At 45.2% G+C, this 17,901-nt stretch overlaps 1 protein-coding gene and 1 pseudogene across 16 annotated transcripts in view; one reads left to right on the forward strand and one right to left on the reverse strand.

Moving 5' to 3' along the window:
• The window catches only part of DCUN1D4 (defective in cullin neddylation 1 domain containing 4), an 85,480-nt gene that overhangs the window by 45,925 nt on the left and 21,654 nt on the right, over positions 1-17,901 (reverse strand). For 13 of the 16 annotated variants that reach the window (XR_008679383.2, XR_008679381.2, XM_055385668.2 and 10 more), the window contains exons 2-3: positions 7,283-7,353; positions 7,081-7,120 (exon numbers count right to left, since the gene is read on the reverse strand). Coding sequence is in view for 8 of the 16 variants with exons in the window: in XM_004038663.5 (XP_004038711.1) it covers positions 7,081-7,120; positions 7,283-7,353 (111 nt within the window). In the remaining 8 variants the exon portion in view is untranslated. Of the gene's footprint in view, positions 1-7,080; positions 7,121-7,282; positions 7,354-9,056; positions 9,082-10,130; positions 10,413-17,901 lie in introns of those variants that run through there. The other 3 variants (XM_063705306.1, XM_055385670.2, XM_019025718.4) reach the window with 3 other exon arrangements.
• LOC109026648 (deoxyuridine 5'-triphosphate nucleotidohydrolase, mitochondrial-like) lies at positions 5,236-5,736 on the forward strand (annotated as a pseudogene).

The following is a 17,901-nucleotide window of genomic DNA, read 5'->3' on the forward strand; positions in this document are numbered from 1 at the left end:
AGAACACCCAATTCAAGTCTGTTTACCCCAAACCTGCTCCCCCAATGGTTGCAGGGATCCCAACTAAGCAAGAGCAACAACCAGGATTTCTCAAGTGCACGTGCAAAGGCACATACTGCTTTGCGGGGTCCTGTTTGGTTCACTTGTGCATACTCAGCAGCTAATACAGTATCTTATTACAGTAATAATAAGATACATCCATTACTGAGTCATATGGTAGACTCTCAGTAAATATTTGTTGAATAAATGCTCCTAAAACATGTATAAATCAGATTCTTCTAAAAAAAAAAAAAAGTACATTTCCAGAGACTTAAAACACCTATGAGTAAATAAAACACCATCATTTCAGATTTTTTCCCCATTTGTCACTAAAACAAACAGTTAACTTTAAGTTTCTTGGCAGATAGGATTTTTTTTAAAAGACATATTCAAGGAATGTTTGCTTCTTAAAATAACTGTGATTTTTTTATGATAAAAATACTTAAATATAAATAATTTCTACAAATTTGTATTTATTTGTATCATTAAATTTAGACTTCACCGACTTAGAACTTGTATGAGTTGTATTACTTGACTTTACAAGTTTATCTTTAAACTACAAAAAAAATTACAAATAATATAAACAAGAATGTTACGGAATATTTATCTGCTTCAGAAAATGAGCTATTTTAACCATTTTAAAGTACTTACTTAGGTACGAACATCTGGCATCAGAGGTAGAAGCAAGATATTAAGGCTGATGTTTTAGTGAATCTGAAATCAATCCTCCTATCATTAGAAGCTCTTAATGTTTTGGTGTTTACATGACACTTAGGAAAGCAGTCAAAATTGTGTGCAATTTTTGCCCAAAGATTATTATTTAAGTTCAGGTTCATTTCTTTTGGGTTCAGTGTTTCAAGAGAACAAATTAAATATTTTTTAACTGACCCCATCTGATTTCAAATAAATCAGTCAATGAATAGAGCTTTTCTTCCCACATTAATCAGAAATACTGCCAACATTTTTTCAACAGGTCTATCCTAGTATTTATGAAAGAAAGTCCATTTTAAAGGGCAACTTGAGTTCACCTGGTTCAGACTAAAGGCCCTTTATCATCTATCCAGCTTGCTATTTTCATAATAATTTAATTACGTAGCACATTATTCTTAACAAATAGTGCCTAAGTATGTGCTTCACTTCCTTTTTTTTAATCTTTCTGCTTCGTGGTCCTCAAGTAAAAAAGAGTACAAGAGGTTTACAAAATTAGAGAATATATTTTACTTCTCCAAACTTAATACAAATAGATGTGCCAATACAAAAATCTCACTGTCTCATGTTTCATTTTAGTGAGCTGATTGTATCACAGCCTTGTTTCACTTACTAACATTTTACGGAGCTCATTCTGCCACTTCAGGACTTTTTATATAGCTATTTCACCTCACTTTTCATTGAACAATGTCACAAAGATACAGTAACTTAAGTTCATAAATAGCTTGCCGCTTAAGATATCTTACCAGTAGCTAATATTTTTATTTCATTTTCTTGAACAGATCATCGAACTGCTAAAGACAAAAGAATTTTTTCCTCTCTCTAAATACTTCTGACATCTATCATCATCATCCCTACTCATTTATTTTTTATTTTTTTATTTTTTTTATTTTTTTATTTTTGAGATGGAGTCTCCCTCTGTAACCTAGGCTAGAGTGCAGTGGCATGAGCTCAGCTCACTGCAACCTCGGCCCCCCAGGTCCAGATTCAAGCAATTCTCCTGCCTCAGCCTCCCGAGTAGCTGAGATTATAGGCATGCACCACCATGCCCAGCTAATTTTTGTATTTTTAGTAGAGACAGGGTTTCACCATGTTGCCCAGGCTGGTCTTGAACTCCTGACCTTGTGATCCACTGGCCTCAGCCTCCCAAAGTCCTAGGATTACAGGCGTGAGCCACCACACCCAGCCTGATTGGGCTCTTTAAAATTCACTCCTATTTTGTGCTATTTCTCCAAGATTAGCCACTAATTCATTCTCTCTTTTTCCTTTTGGTAGGAGGAAGATTGCGACACACAAAAGGCAGGCCTGAGAGGAGGCAGAGCAGGAAGACACCCGATCTCTGTGACTTAGGTTTGGCTCTTCCACACACAGTAGCATTGCCCAGACTACTGTTAGGCCAAGAGACTCAAAGAAGTACTACAATGACTCCACTATTTCAGATTTCTAAACATCACAGATTTTATGTTGCTCAGTTTTTAAAGTATACTCTGTTGGGTACAGGAATCACAAGTGATGCTATAACCAGATGGCAAATGTTAATGAAGTTGACTACTCCAAGAAATTACTAACACTAACTGACATTGACTGGGCACTTACAAGGTAACAGGCAATAAACCAGCATGTCATACTGATGGCAGCAGCAGCCTGTCTGGAGCAATCACTGCCATGAGGTGGGCTGCAGTGGAGGAGGAGCAGCAGGGGCTGCACACTCCACGGAGCTTGGAACAGGCAGGAGCCCCACCCCATTCTGAGCTGTGGGGGCAGGAGTCTCGCCCTTCCAGACACAGCTGCAGCCGCCCAGCCATGGCTGCGGACCCAGGCATCCCTGCACTCTCAAGGACTGGGAAGGCCCCCTGCCCCCACAGCCTCTAAAGTGACTGCTCCCACTTCCTGGCATCTCCCCTCTCCTGGTGCTTTGTCCGTTATCAGAGTAAAGTTGAGGCTGAGCCCAGGCACTGTCGTGACCTGACCAGGTGTGCACATGCTTGGGGCAACGCTGACACACCAGCCCCCTGCCACCTCAGCCCCCTTCAAACTTTGGGCACCAACAAGCACGAGGGGGAAGCCGAGGGGGGCTGAGAGCAGCTTGGCGCAGACCTGCAGGTGCCCCTTGGCACGAACAACCTGAGCGCCGTGGGCACCATGGATGGTAGGTTGATGGCACGAGGAAGCAGGCTTCTGCGCAGAAAGGGGTGGGTCCCCGGTAAATCCCCAACTTCAAGCCTGGAATGGCCTGAGGCCTGGAGGCTGGGCTGCCAGTTCCAGGGACTAGAGTGAGAACTTATGGTGCTTTTTCCAGGCCAGCTCATGACTGCCCATGGACCAATCAGCACGTGCTTTCTCCCCTCTGAAACCCATTAAAAACCTCAGACTCTGCCAGACTCAGGCAGAGGACAGGACAACCTGCCTGCAGATAGGAGCTACTCACTCCAGGTCTCCTCTCCACCGAGGGCTGCATAGATGTCGGGAGGACCTGCCTGCAGAAAAGAGCTACCCACTTTGGGTCTGCTGAAAGCTGTTCTGCCACTCAATGAAGCTCCTCTACACCTTGCTTACCCTCCAGTTGTCTGCATACCTCATTCTTCCTGGATGCGGGACAAGAACTCAGGATCCACCAAATGGCAGGACTAAAAGAGCTGTAACACAAACAGGGCTGAAACGCACCCCTTGCCACTTGCCACGTTGTGGGTGGTGAAGAGAGAAGAGCTGCAGCCCTTTGAGGAGCCTAGACCTATGGGCTCCTTGAGCCAGGGCTGTGACACCCTCTTTGGGGTTCTGTGGTTCCTGGTGTCTCCAAGCTTCCGGGCGCCACCTTGTTCCCCTCATCCAGGTGCAGGTGCCCGCAGTGGAAGCCACATGCAGTACATCTGGTCCAGCTGCAGCCTCGCACAGAGCTGGTGCCTGTACTGGCGCCTGTGCTGGCACCTGGAGCTACTTGCCCCACTGCAGCAGCCAGCATGCCTGGCTGTGTGCAGTGATTGGAGCGGGTGCTCGCTCACCCACACACCGCGTGCTGCTCCATGCCTAACTCACACTTGGCAGGTGTGGGATCCAGGCCAGTAGTGCGAACTGAGTGCAGCCTGCCTGGCCAAGTGGGTGGAAGGAGCCCAGCAGACACAGGCAATACTCAGGCAGAAGGTGCCACCAGCCACAGAAGTTTCTGGCTGGCAAAGCAACACCCCAAGAATCCCATGAAAAGTACTCCCAGTATTGGACGTATCCACTGTAACCAAGGCAAAAGTGGAGGCATGAGTCCAAGTATACTTTCGTTTAACTGAATTTCAAGTGCCACACTTTGGGTTAAATATTTACATGCAAAATTACTATAGTAACAATACTTATCTAATTCAAAAGTTCAGAACTACTAAAACTGGTCCAAAAGTTATATTCCTGCATTATTAGTGGTGGCTAAAAGTTAAACATATAAGCATAAGTGTACATAAATCAACAGGAGGCTGAAGGAATGTATTATAAAATATCCATGGATTAGAAAATTACAGTCATTAAAAAAGAAAGCAGATGCTTTATAAATGTGTTAATATGAAAAGATCTCAAGGATATACTGAGTGGAAAAGTAGCAAATATAAATTTACACTTGTATTTAAGGAAAAAATACATCATCATCATCATCATCATCACCATCATCATCATCACCATAATTTGGTTAACAAACAGAAGAAACTTAAGTTACCTCTGGAAAGTCAAATGTGGACTACTAGTGGGGGATGGAACCTAGGGGTGATAAACTGGGACAGAAATCTTCACTTTTTGTTTTATATTTTTTCAATACTTCTTTCAAAACTATGCGAATATACTGCTTTTAAAATTATTAAATAAATTGTTTTTGACTGTCCTTGAGTTGATCTATATTTGCTGATATGGAAGGATCAGGTGAAGGGACCCTTAGTACCCCTGAACTCCTAGAACACTCCTAGCGCATTCTCTGCCTCTCTGTCTCACTCCTTTCCCTGGAAGAAGGAGTGCCTGATCTAAGTGCTGAGAGACTGAACTGAGCAGAGAGCCTGAAATGAGCAGAAAGCCCAACCCCTCTGAACTCCCTTTCAGATCTACCTGCAGTGGAGCAAGCTGAAAGAGTATGAACACTTCCACTGTCATAGTGCAGGGTGTAAAGGGTCAGCAGGTATGCTGGCTTGTGCTTATCTAGTTGTGACAGTGATTCAGGTGAAATGCTGAAAGTCCTGTGCATTCTTGCTGCACATCTAAGTTGTGTTTTCCAAAAACACTGTTACTTCAGTCTCCATCTTACACCAAATTTTCAATTGATTCTGAACCAATTTAGAGAAGGTGGGGACAGTCTTAAATCTCAACAGCCCCCAAAATGCACCATTAAATGAAAAAGAAAAACACACTATAACATGTACAGTATGATATCACCAATGCTAAATTAAAAACCACGACTATAAACATATATGCATGCATACAAATGTGAGAAGGGATCCTGCACCCTCTCATTCCCTCCTTCGCTCACCTTCTCGTTCTGCCATGCCCTTCTCTAAAGAGATACCTGCCATTTCCCCCAGCAAGCTCTCTGGTCTGTGGAGGAGGTCAGCATGCAGCTCTGCCTTGCCCAGCTCTCCAAGCATACCACAGCCTGACCGGAGGGTCTGCACAGGCTGCAGGCTATGACCTGTACAGTGCCTAAGATGATACAATACCACCTATGGAGAAAGCTCTTGTGAACAGACATTTAGATAGAGCTCCTCCTTCCAGGTGTTGTGGAAGAGTAGCTCCACGCTGGCTTGGCTGCAAAACACTTTATAGATGTAGGAGGTGGTATCATAAAGGAAGATTACAGAGGAAATGCTGGTGCTGTACTGTTTTATTTTGGCAAAGAAAAGTCTGAAGTCAAAAAAGGTGATTGAACTGCAGTTCATTTGTGAACAAATCTTTATCCAGAAATAGAAGTTCAAAGCTTTGGATGACACTGAAAGAGGTTCAGGAGGTTTGGGTTCCACTGGAAAGAATTAAAACTTATGCTAAGAACAGAAAATGAGAAATCATACCTTTTTCTTAAAGAGTTTTTGCTTTGAAAAAAAAGTCTGAAAGAACCAATGTTAAACCATGTGCTGGCACAAAGTGACAGCTGTCAGTTTTCACTCTATTTAGTCATCTAAAGAGACGTCTAAATAGTTGTCTAAAAGACGACTGTAACTTTTCACTCTATTTACTTTTGTGCTATTCAAAATTCCCCAACAAGCACTGCTATGGCCTGAAAGTTTGTGCCCCTCCAAAATTTACATGCTGAAAGCTAATCCCCAGACTGCTGGTATTAAGAGGTAGAGTTGGGAGGCAATTAGGTCAGGGAGGTAGAGCCCTCATTAATGGAATTAGTGCCCTTATAAAAGAGGCCTGAGGGAGCTGCCTGCCCCTTCTGCCATGTTAAGATGCAGTGAGCAAGAGGCACCGTCAGTGAGGAACAGACCCTCACCAGACCCAGGATCTGCTGGTGCCTTCACCTTAAACTTCCCAGTCTCCAGAACCATGAACAACCAAGTTCTATTGTTTATAAACTACTCAGTTTAAGGTATTTTTGTTATAGCAGCCCAGACTAAGACAAATTTCAATTCGTCTATTACTATGGCCATTTTCAAAAACTTTAAAATGTGTTTAAATAATTTTTGCTAGGATTTTAGTAACTATAGACCAAATGCAAGTTTCTGGACTTGATGATTACTAACAGTTGAGAGAAGTGGTTCTCAAAGAGTGGTCTCCAGACCGGCTCCATCAGCATCACATAGGAGCAAACTCTGGGTTCCCACCCCAAGTCTACAGAACCAGAAACTCTGGGGTGGAACCTAACATCTGTACTTTAAACAAGGCTTTCCCTCAGGTGATCATAATGCCAGCTAAACTCTGAGAACCACAGGGTTAGAGGATAACTTATACTAATCAAGCTTCAATTTTCTGATTCCTAACTCTTCAGTAAATATGAACACATACACACACACACACCATATTAAATAATTTTTCAGCTGAATTTCTCAAATATTTGTGGAATACCTTTCAAATTGCATTACTGTAGCACCTTTTTAATATAAATGAAAATACTGCAGTAGAGAAAACAAGGTATCTTGAAACTATGAGAATCCCGAGCCTCTTTAAAGGCATTAAAAAGTGCTTCCAGAAGAGATTTCCTACTGGGAAGAAGCTATAACATGGCTGCCTTCATTACTCCCTGAAAAACAACCTCGGCCAAGGAACAATTTGTTAATGGAGTACATTATGACAACATAGCGCATTCATAGCTAGTATTTCTCTTTCCTAATATTAAGAAGCTATTTAAAATTAAGTAGTGTTAGCATTTACAGATACCTGTTTGGTGATCGTCTTGGCCAATGTCTTCTGTTAGGTTCTGAAAGAAATATGTTCGTTATTATGAAGAAATCACATACCGTTAGCATTTTCATAAACAACTGATATCCTAATATCTAGAATCTAAATTTTTATCAAATACACTTATACAAAATGACTACTTCAAACAGTTGGTAATTTTGTCTTTAAAAGAATGACTTACCAGCTTATTAAGGGTGTGGTAGATCTTATGAATATTTGCCAGTGTTGAGAGATGAGAGTTCAGCTGAAAATCTTGAAAAGAAAAAGGAAAAATGTCAGCGTCATTTATTTCCAATACTGTAAAAAAACAAACTCAGAAAATAAACAACTGTTTTGATATAATTAAATACTATCTCAATTAATTTGACACTAAAGTTTTTTAAAAACATGCAATTAGTGACCTCCTAGAAATAGTCTGACAATAAAGTTAAATTCCCAACCAAATGTTAAAGTTCATGAAATTTTCATGTGAATTCTAAGGTAAAACAAAAAGTACTTCAGTAGTTATAAAATCCTGCCAGCAGTGAACTTGAACTTAATAGAAAGATAAGTCTCAAATGAAATGTTCACTTTCCCCTCTCTTCCCTAGAATTACTGGTACAATTAAGTAAGCTCATGGCAAGAAAACGATAGAAAAGCATCCCAACATTAGTATTTATTTTTTCTTTTCCTTTTTTTGAGACAGGATCTCACTACGTTGCCCAGGCTGAAGTGCAGTGGTGCAATCATGGTTCACTGCAGCCTCAGCCTCCCAGGCTCAAGTGATCTGCCTGAGCCTGCATGGTAGCTGGGACTACTAGTGTGCACCATCATGCACAGCTAAGTTTTCTTTTTTTTTTTCTTGTAGAGACAGGGTCTTTCTATGTTTCCCAGGCTGGTCTTGAACTCCTGGGTTCAAGTGATCCTCCCGCCTCAGCCTCCCAAAATGTTGGGATTAAAGGTGTAGGCCACTACGTGCAGCCTCAACTTCAAGTAAAGTATGTTTGCATATATATTAGGCAATAAAAATGTAAGCTGAAAGTTTATTAATAATTTCATATATAAGTACCACTGGAAGTATTTTCACAAAATATCAGGATTTACATTAGTTCCTTCTTTCCTATTAAAGGTTAGTATGAAAATGACCATGAAAAGATATTGTAACTCTCCAAGTTATACCATTCTGACAAAAAGAAAGAAAGAAAAAAAGCTCCCTTTACTGAAACATTTTATTTAGGACACGTATCAGATCCAAAGAACAGATCCAAAGAGCAGGTGCTACAATATCAGGTGTCTGTGCTTGGGCTGGATCCTCTGGGCTGCTACTCTGAACCCTGAAAACAAGCTGGCCTCCCTGTTCACAGTTAGAAAGCTTTACTTTCTCTTCTAAAGCTTGTTGGGCATCCAGTTCTGAGTAGGTCTGCAGGGCAGAGGGGCTGGCAGAAGCAGAGCCCCTAACATTCACATGCAGTGTCAGGAACAGCAGGTCATACCTGTATACATACATGTGCATGTGCACTGTTCACAGTCATAGCCATCTAGAATGGTCCCAAAAACCAGCATTTTGTGCTGAGAGACAGCCAGAGCAGGGCCTCAAGCTCTAAATGGCCCTCCAATATAGGCATGCTTGAATTGCTTAGCATCTGAACAGCCCAGCCATGCTTAAGGTAAATGATGACATAAAGTGGCTGAGAATCTGGATTTTTCATCTAAATACGACTGCACAGAGGTTTAGAAAAGTATGTGTATTATATACCTATTTATTTACATTTATATTTATTAAACGTGAACAGGGATAGAAGCTAGAAGCTACAGCCCTCTCGCCAGCAAGAGGCCTCTCAGGACCAGCAAGAGGTGCTGAGGAGCTTGAACATCCAACTCTTGCACCTCCACCCCATCCACTACCAAGCCATAGCCCCCTTTTTGTACTCTCTCAGATTAAATATAGGAAGACAAATGATACATTCCATTATCACCTTAAAATATGAAGTTAAACTCTTGGGCCCCCAAAAAAACAAAAAGCAAAAACTGAGAAAACTTTAGCCTCTTGATTCTCTTTTCACTGAGGGTAAGGGAGGGGAGAGAAAAAGGGGCTTGCCAAAAGCCATTCCAGCAATGAGGTCTCTTCTAACTCTCCAGGCTATGCTTTTGTCATTTCACCACCCTGCTGTTAATTAAACTCCCAAAATTCCCATAAGAGAATCTAAATAAACCAAAACTGTTATATCTTTCTCCCTCCTTTATATAAATGTGGAAGAAGTAGAAAAGACAAGAAACACAAGTTATCCTCAATCTGGAATTCCAGGACTTCGGTGAGCTGGGCCCAACTCATACTCCAAACATCTTTCACCACCCCACTCCACAAAACCCTTCCTTCCAACCCCACATTCTGCCCACTGCCCTTCCTAAACCCAAGAGAATTCAAATGTGTGCACACACTTGCACACACACACACACAAAACCACTCTATTCCTATCAAAAATCCACTTTGCTTCACAACCTGACTCTGGAGTCTAACAGCTGGTTCAAATCTCGGGTCTACCAATTTTCTCATCTGTAAAGTGAGGATAAAAAATTCTCCTTCATAATGTTGTTGCATGGTTGAAAATATTTATCAGACACCTATTACAACGTCTAGGTATGTCAGGTACCCATTACAATACCTGGAACATAGTAAGTGCTCAATAAAAGACATCAATTCCAACTATATTTACTTACACCATTCTCCATACCACACAGCTGTCTAAAATAGTCTCTAACTTTTCCTAGGTTCAATTCTCGCCTTACATCAATGATCCCAAGGTCAGAGCTTCCTCTGTAATTGAGGCAGGTGGCCTGGTACATCTTTTAGCCTATGATGGTGATATAGTTTGGATATGTCCCCACCTAAGTCTTATGTTGAATTGTAATTCTCAGTGCCAGAGGTGGGGCCTGGTGAGAGGTGTTTGGATCATGGGGGTGCATCCCTCACGGCTTAGTGCTGTCTTTGAGACAGTGAGTGAGTTCTTATGGGGTTCAGTCATTTAAAAGTGTGTGGCACCTCCTCTCACCCTTTCTCTCTCTCGCTCCTGCTTTCGCCATGTGATGTGCATGCTCCCCATTCACCTTCCTCCACGATTGTAAGCCTCTCTAGAAGCCAAGCAGATGCCAGCACCACACTTCCTGTAAAGCCTGCAGAACCGTGAGTCAATTAAACCTCTTTTCTTTTATAAATTACCCAGTCTCAGGTATTTCTTTATAGTAATGCAAGAATGGCACTGCTACTCATATACCAGCAACTGATGTTCATAATGTTGACTGCAGATAATCACAACACACAGGAACAAAAATACAGATATTATGTTTAAAATCAGGTTCCACATATGAAGTTTTACTTTACTAAAGGCAACAAGAGTAAACAGGTTCATTTCACAAATACATAATATATGTCAGCAATTATCCATTTCTATATCCAATCCCTATTGCTACCACATCATCATCACTTCAACTAAAAAAAGAAAAAAGAAAAAGGAAGAAATGAAACCAGTAACATGGATAATTTTTCTTTCGTCTCATCAACATGAGGAGAAGTTAAGACACAAATTCAGGAGAAAAAAAAGACAAAAATGTCATTAAAAGATAGATTCACAAAGGTTAACACACATTGGATTTACAGTTCATCTGTTCAATGCTCATGGCAAGTAATAGCCCTTGAAATCTACAGTAGATTTCACCTCCTTAAGGCATAGATGTTAAGGGTAAAGATCAAATGCTTTACCGAGAACGTATTCTGGAAAGCACTGATTGATAAAAATCTCCTTCTGCTCGTATTTCAATGCCAAAGGATAAATGCTGGGTTTTGACTGCATTCCATGATCAGACGTCTCTCCAAAGTAAAGCAGTGCTGAGTCTGACTCTCCTGTGTGACATGGCAACTCTATAGTCTGTATTAAAACCAGCAATCAGCTCTACAAAGGCACAGCCTGCTTGATAAATAGCTTGCCTAGATTATCTTCTGGATTTTCTTAAAACTACCAACAACTGCTGATTGGGCATAAACTTGTCTGGGTTTTTTTTTTTTTTTTTTTTTTTTTGCTTGTTTTAACTACCACTTGCTGTGACCTACACAAAAGAAAAAAAAATGAATGCCATTGAGGGGGTCAAAGTCCATTCCCCCAAACTACTCTAGGTAAGAAAACTACACAATACAGGGGGAGACATAAACATTAATAAAACAATTATTGGTAAGTTCAGGCAATGACTGTCAATCAAAAGAAACAAAAATTAACAGTCCTAATAGTTTACTCTCATAAGAGGGTTAGAAACAGAATTTAAATACATAAAAAGCAAAAACTTCCCTTTATACCATAAATAGTCACTTGCAAAATATAACTGGGACAAGAACGCAATTATAATGGCAACAAAAAGCAACAATACATATAGGAATAAACTCCAATATGTATGATTTTATTGTTCAGAATGAACAATTAAAGTTTACTGAAAGATATACACGTAAAGAGATATTTCTGGAATAGAAAGACCCAACGTTGTAAAGCAATCACTTCTCCCTTCACTAAACCACAAATTAATGCAATCAAAATTCCTATTCTGCTGGCTCCCCAGTTCTCCACCCCAAAAAGAGGTGGGGAAAAGAAGGAAGTCAGGCAAGCTTGGCAGATTGATTCTAAAGTTCATCTGGAGAAATACACATGTTAGGCCTGCCAAGAAATTGTTGAAAAAGAATGAGGATGAACTTGCCCTATCAGATATCAACACACAGTATAAAGCAGAGCCTGGTAAACTCTGTGTGAAGGGCCAGATTGTAAATATTTCTGGATTTCTGGCCCATACAGTCTCTGTTGCAACTACACTGCCATAGTAGCTCAAAAGCAGCCATAAACAATACATAAGTATGGCTGCTTTCCAATAAAGCTTTATTTATAAAAACCAGGTGGTAGGGCTGGATTTGCCCCATGGGCCATTGTTTGCCAAGACCTGGTATAAAGGTACAGTAATTAAAATGTTATACTATGTGTGCAAGAAGAAAAATCAATGACAGAGAGCTAATAAACATACATGTATAAATACACATACACAACATATAATTAAAAGGCATTTCAAACTCAATGGAGAAGACATAATAATTCAGTAAACAGAGGGGCAACTGGTCAGCATGTAGAACAAATTAAAATTAATTCCACCTCACCCAATAGTTACAGATGGAAGGGGAAGCTGTTCAAAGCAAAAGAAAACTTATCATGGGCTCAGGGCCTTGTACACTCTGCATCTACTAATCTCTCCAATCTCATCTTCTACTCATCTTCCCCTTGTTCATTCTACTCAGCCACAGTGAGCTTCCTACTGCTCCATTAACACTCCAAGAACACTCCCACCTCAGGGCCTTTGCATGCGCTGTTCTCCTTACCTTGAGCCCTCTTCCCCCTAATAATAACATGGTTGCTCTCATACTTCATCAGGTTTCCATTTTAATATCACCTTTGATGGATATGTTAATTAGCCTGATTTGATCACTCCACAATTATGCATGTATCAAAACATCACATTGTACTCCATAAATATATACAATTATTTGTCAATTAAGGATAAAATTCTTAAAAATCACCTCCTTACATAACCTTGCCAGACCAACAGAGCCCCATCTTCACTCTATCATCTTACCATGCTTTGCTTTTCTTCACAGCATTAATACCATCTGACATTATATTATATATTTGTCATCATCCTCTCCCATTCGAATGTAAGCTCCACAAGGGCCAAGACTTAAATCTTGCCCATTGCTGTATCCCATAATATTAATACCTAGAACAGTACCTGGCACATATTAGGTGCTCAATAAATATTCAACAAATGAATAAACGCAGATACAAAGGCACCAAAGGCTTAAATTCAATACATTCAGGGCACTTCAAGTGATCTTCAAATGTGAGAAGTGTCATGGTAAGAGGAGACTGAACAGGAAGGCAAAGATCAGAAAATGAAGAACTTGTGAATCCTGCTTGAGCGTTTAGATTTAATCTCCTAAGGATCTGTACTTCAAACACGGGCACCAGAGACCATGCAAATGTAATGACAGGAATGGCACATTCCAGCAGCATCAATTCTAATCAGCAATAATATGACAGTCTTACATGAAAACAAACATAATCCCCACATCAAGCTGTGCTCCCAGGACCCTGAAACAACTTATTCCACCAAACTCTGTACAGGAAAACATTGGTGGGAAGTCTGAGAAGCACTCCTTTGAGAGTCTTGGTGCCATGGAGGTGTTCTGATCAGGAGAGTTATTTAAAAAGATCACTCTAGGACAAGTGTGCAGCAAAGATGATGGGTGATCTGAATTTAGAGTGGCCATTTATGGAGATGAGTAGAAGTGACTGAGGTGGGAAAACATTAGGGCCGTAAGTTAGACACTGGCTGTAAAAATGGAGAGGAGAGATTCTGAGTACACTGGAGTTGCAGAAAATAGAGATTTAGCTCACACAAATTCAACTCTTCTCATTTGGTCAAAAAAAATAAAAAAGGAAGAAGCGAGATGAAAAGAAATTTCAGTTGTCTCACTAACTGCCCACCCCGCCTTCTACTTAATGAGCACGAGACATGACACATGAATAGTCACTCCGTTGGTCTGTTTCCACATGCCAATCAGATTTTGTGCATCTCACAATACGGTATGAGTCGAGTATTTAAAGTGATGTATTTTCATAAAACATGGTCCCTAAACTGAAGTTGAAGACGAGGCCAGATGCTTCAACTGGTGCTCAAATAAACAGCCAGAGATCTATTCCAACGCTGGAGGAAGGAATAGGCTGTGCTGGATTCTTCTGAGACAGCTTCCAAAGGGGAATCTTCTGCAAGTGTTTCCAATGGTATTTTTAACACCAATGATCTTCACCTTACATAGGGACTTTAGAACCAACCTCTATATAAAAATGTGATTGCAGTGTAAGGAAAAACTAACAGGACTGCATGTGAGAGATGAGAGCGAGTGAGGCACTCAATGGTTCATGTTCTTTTGTCCAATTCTCATTTTATTAGCTTGAGCGGAGTCAGAGAGCTAGCTATGGCCAAGCTGGGCAAAACTCTTATCTTCTAACTCCCAATCCAAGGCTACTTCCTCCATTCTAAATTATTTCCAATAAAAGCAAAAATATCAATCTAACTTTACACTCTGTAATAGGAAAAAAGCAGCAACATTTCCTAACCAAAGCTGTCAATAAGCAACCACACACTTAAAGTAATTTAATATTAAAGAAAAAAATTTTTTTTTTTTTTTTTTTTATTTATTTATTTATTTATTTATTTATTTATTTATTTTTTATTGATCATTCTTGGGTGTTTCTCGCAGAGGGGGATTTGGTAGGGTTACAGGACAATAGTGGAGGGAAGGTCAGCAGATAAGCAAGTGAACAAAGTTCTCTGGTTTCCCTAGGCAGAGGACCCTGCGGCCTTCCGCAGTGTTTGTGTCCCTGGGTACTTGAGATTAGGGAGTGGTGATGGCTCTTAACGAGCATGCTGCCTTCAAGCATCTGTTTAACAAAGCACATCTTGCACCGCCCTTAATCCATTCAACCCTGAGTGGATACAGCACATGTTTCAGAGAGCACAGGGTTGGGGGTAGGGTCACAGATCAACAGGATCCCAAGGCAGAAGAATTTTTTCTTAGTACAGAACAAAATGAAAAGTCTCCCATGTCTACCTCTTTCTACACAGACACGGCAACCATCCGATTTCTCAATCTTTTCCCCACCTTTCCCTCCTTTCCATTCCACAAAACCGCCATTGTCATCATGACCCGTTCTCAATGAGCTGTTGGGTACACCTCCAAGCCGGGGTGGTGGCCGGGCAGAGGGGCTCCTCACTTCCCAGTAGGGGCGGCCGGGCAGAGGTGCCCCTCACCTCCCGGACGGGGTGGCTGGCCGGGCAGGGGGCTGACCCCCCCCACCTCCCTCCTGGTCGGGGCGGCTGGCCGGGCAGAGGGGCTCCTCACTTCCCAGTAGGGGCGGCCGGGCAGAGGCGCCCCTCACCTCCCGGATGGGGCGGCTGGCCAGGCGGGGGGCCGAACCCCCACCTCCCTCCCGGACAGGGCGGCAGGCTGGGCAGTGGGCTGACCCCCCCACCTCCCTCCCGGACGGGGCGGCTGGCCGGGCTGAGGGGCTCCTCACTTCCCAGTAGGGGCGGCCGGGCAGAGGCGCCCCTCACCTCCCGGACGGGGCGGCTTGCTTGGCGGGGGGCTGACCCCCCCACCTCCCTCCCGGACGGGGCGGCTGGCCGGGGGGGGGGGGGGCTCCTCACTTCCCAGTAGGGGCGGCCGGGCAGAGGTGCCCCTCACCTCCCGGACGGGGCGGCTGGCCAGGCGGGGGGTTGACCCCCCCACCTCCCTTCCGGACGGGGTGGCTGGCCGGGCGGGGGGCTGACCCCCCCACCTCCCTCCCGGACAGAGCGGCTGGCCGGGCAGAGGGGCTCCTCACTTCCCAGTAGGGGCGGCCGGGCAGAGGCGCCCCTCACCTCTCGGACCGGGTGGCCGGCCAGGCGGGGGGCCGAACCCCCACCTCCCTCCCGGACAGGGCGGCAGGCTGGGCGGTGGGCTAACCCCCCCACCTCCCTTCCGGACGGGGCGACTCGCCGGGCGGGGGGCTGGCCCCCCCACCTCCCTCCCGGACGGGGCGGCTGGCCGGGCGGGGGACTAACCCCCCCCCACCTCCCTCCTGGACGGGTTGGCTGGCCGGGCGGGGGGCTGACCCCCCCACCTCCCTCCCGGACAGGGTGGCAGGCTGGGCGGTGGGCTGACCCCCCCACCTCCCTCCCGGACGGGGCGGCTGGCCGGGCTGAGGGGCTCCTCACTTCCCAGTAGGGGCGGCCGGGCAGAGGCGCCCCTCACCTCCCGGACGGGGCAGCTTGCTTGGCGGGGGGGCTGACCCCCCCACCTCCCTCCCGGACGGGGCGGCTGGCCGGGCGGGGGGGGCTCCTCACTTCCCAGTAGGGGCGGCCGGGCAGAGGTGCCCCTCACCTCCCGGACGGGGCGGCTGGCCAGGCGGGGGGTTGACCCCCCCACCTCCCTTCCGGACGGGGTGGCTGGCCGGGCGGGGGGCTGACCCCCCCACCTCCCTCCCGGACAGAGCGGCTGGCCGGGCAGAGGGGCTCCTCACTTCCCAGTAGGGGCGGCCGGGCAGAGGCGCCCCTCACCTCTCGGACCGGGTGGCCGGCCAGGCGGGGGGCCGAACCCCCACCTCCCTCCTGGACAGGGCGGCAGGCTGGGCGGTGGGCTAACCCCCCCACCTCCCTTCCGGACGGGGCGGCTCGCCGGGCGGGGGGCTGGCCCCCCCACCTCCCTCCCGGACGGGGCGGCTGGCCGGGCGGGGGACTGACCCCCCCCCACCTCCCTCCTGGACGGGTTGGCTGGCCGGGCGGGGGGCTGACCCCTCCACCTCCCTCCCGGACGGAGCGGCTGGCCGGGCAGAGGGGCTCCTCACTTCCCAGTAGGGGTGGCCGGGCTGAGGCGCCCCTCACCTCCCGGACAGGGTGGCTGGCCGGGCGGGGGGCTGATCCCTCCACCTCCCTCCCGGACGGGGTGGCTGGCCGGGTGGGGGGCTGACCCCCCCACCTCCCTCCCGGACGAGGTGGCTGCCGGGCGGAGACGCTCCTCACTTCCCAGACGGGGTGGCTGCTGGGCGGAGGGGCTCCTCACTTCTCGGGCGGGGCAGCTGCCGGGCGGAGGGGCTCCTCACTTCTCAGACGGGGCGGTTGCCAGGCAGAGGGTCTCCTCACTTCTCAGACGGGGCGGCCGGGCAGAGACGCTCCTCACATCCCGGACTGGGCGGCAGGGCAGAGGTGCTCCCCACATCTCAGACGATGGGCGGCCGGGCAGAGAGGCTCCTCACTTTCCAGACTGGGCAGCCAGGCAGAGGGGCTCCTCACATCCCGGACGATGGGCGGCCAGGCGGAGACGCTCCTCACTTCCCAGACGGGGCGGCAGCCGGGCAGAGGCTGCAATCTCGGCACTTTGGGAGGCCAAGGCAGGCGGCTGGGAGGTGGTTGTAGCGGGCCAAGATCACGCCACTGCACTCCAGCCTGGGCACCATTGAGCACTGAGTTAACCAGACTCTGTCTGCAATCCTGGCACCTCGGGAGGCCGAGGCTGGCTGATCACTCGCGGTTAGGAGCTGGAGACCAGCCCAGCCAACACAGCGAAACCCCGTCTCCACCAAAAAAATACGAAAACCAGAAAAAAATTTTAAAACTGGCTGAATCTAAAACAATTCACCATTTTTCCCCCAGGGAAATAATGGTACAGAAAAGATTTAACACCAGTGTTAACTTTCTATTTTTAAGCACAATTCACTCTTCTGGTCACTAAAGCATCATCAAAGTGTTTTATTATTAAACTACAGCTGAACAATTCTCTCAGGTATAAAAGTTTTAAACAGTATTATGCTCTTAACAAATGCTTTTCAGTGACGATGAAAATGATGAAATAAACCTGTAAAGGCGGCAGAAGGAAAGGGCAAAATAGTGACCATGTTATTGCCAAAAAAAGCAAAACAAAATTGGACAAAATTAAAGGTTACCATCTAACCTTGGCACTCATCTAAATGTCTCTGGAACAGAACAAGAACACGACTGAGGTATAGGGATCTGCCTCTCTAACTGGGATTCACCAGGGAATGCTTAAGGGTGTTTCAAGCCATGGGTCACATGGCTCAGCCTCCTGAAAAGTCAATTTTACCACGTGATATGGGAAAAGAAAACAAAAATTGTTAAAGCCAAGGATGCACTGTGGTTGGGAGCCACTCTTTAGATTTGCCTTGTTTCCTTCCTCCTAGA

The sequence above is a fragment of the Gorilla gorilla genome, chromosome 3 (assembly GCF_029281585.2).
Source record: "Gorilla gorilla gorilla isolate KB3781 chromosome 3, NHGRI_mGorGor1-v2.1_pri, whole genome shotgun sequence".
NCBI lineage: Eukaryota > Metazoa > Chordata > Mammalia > Primates > Hominidae > Gorilla > Gorilla gorilla.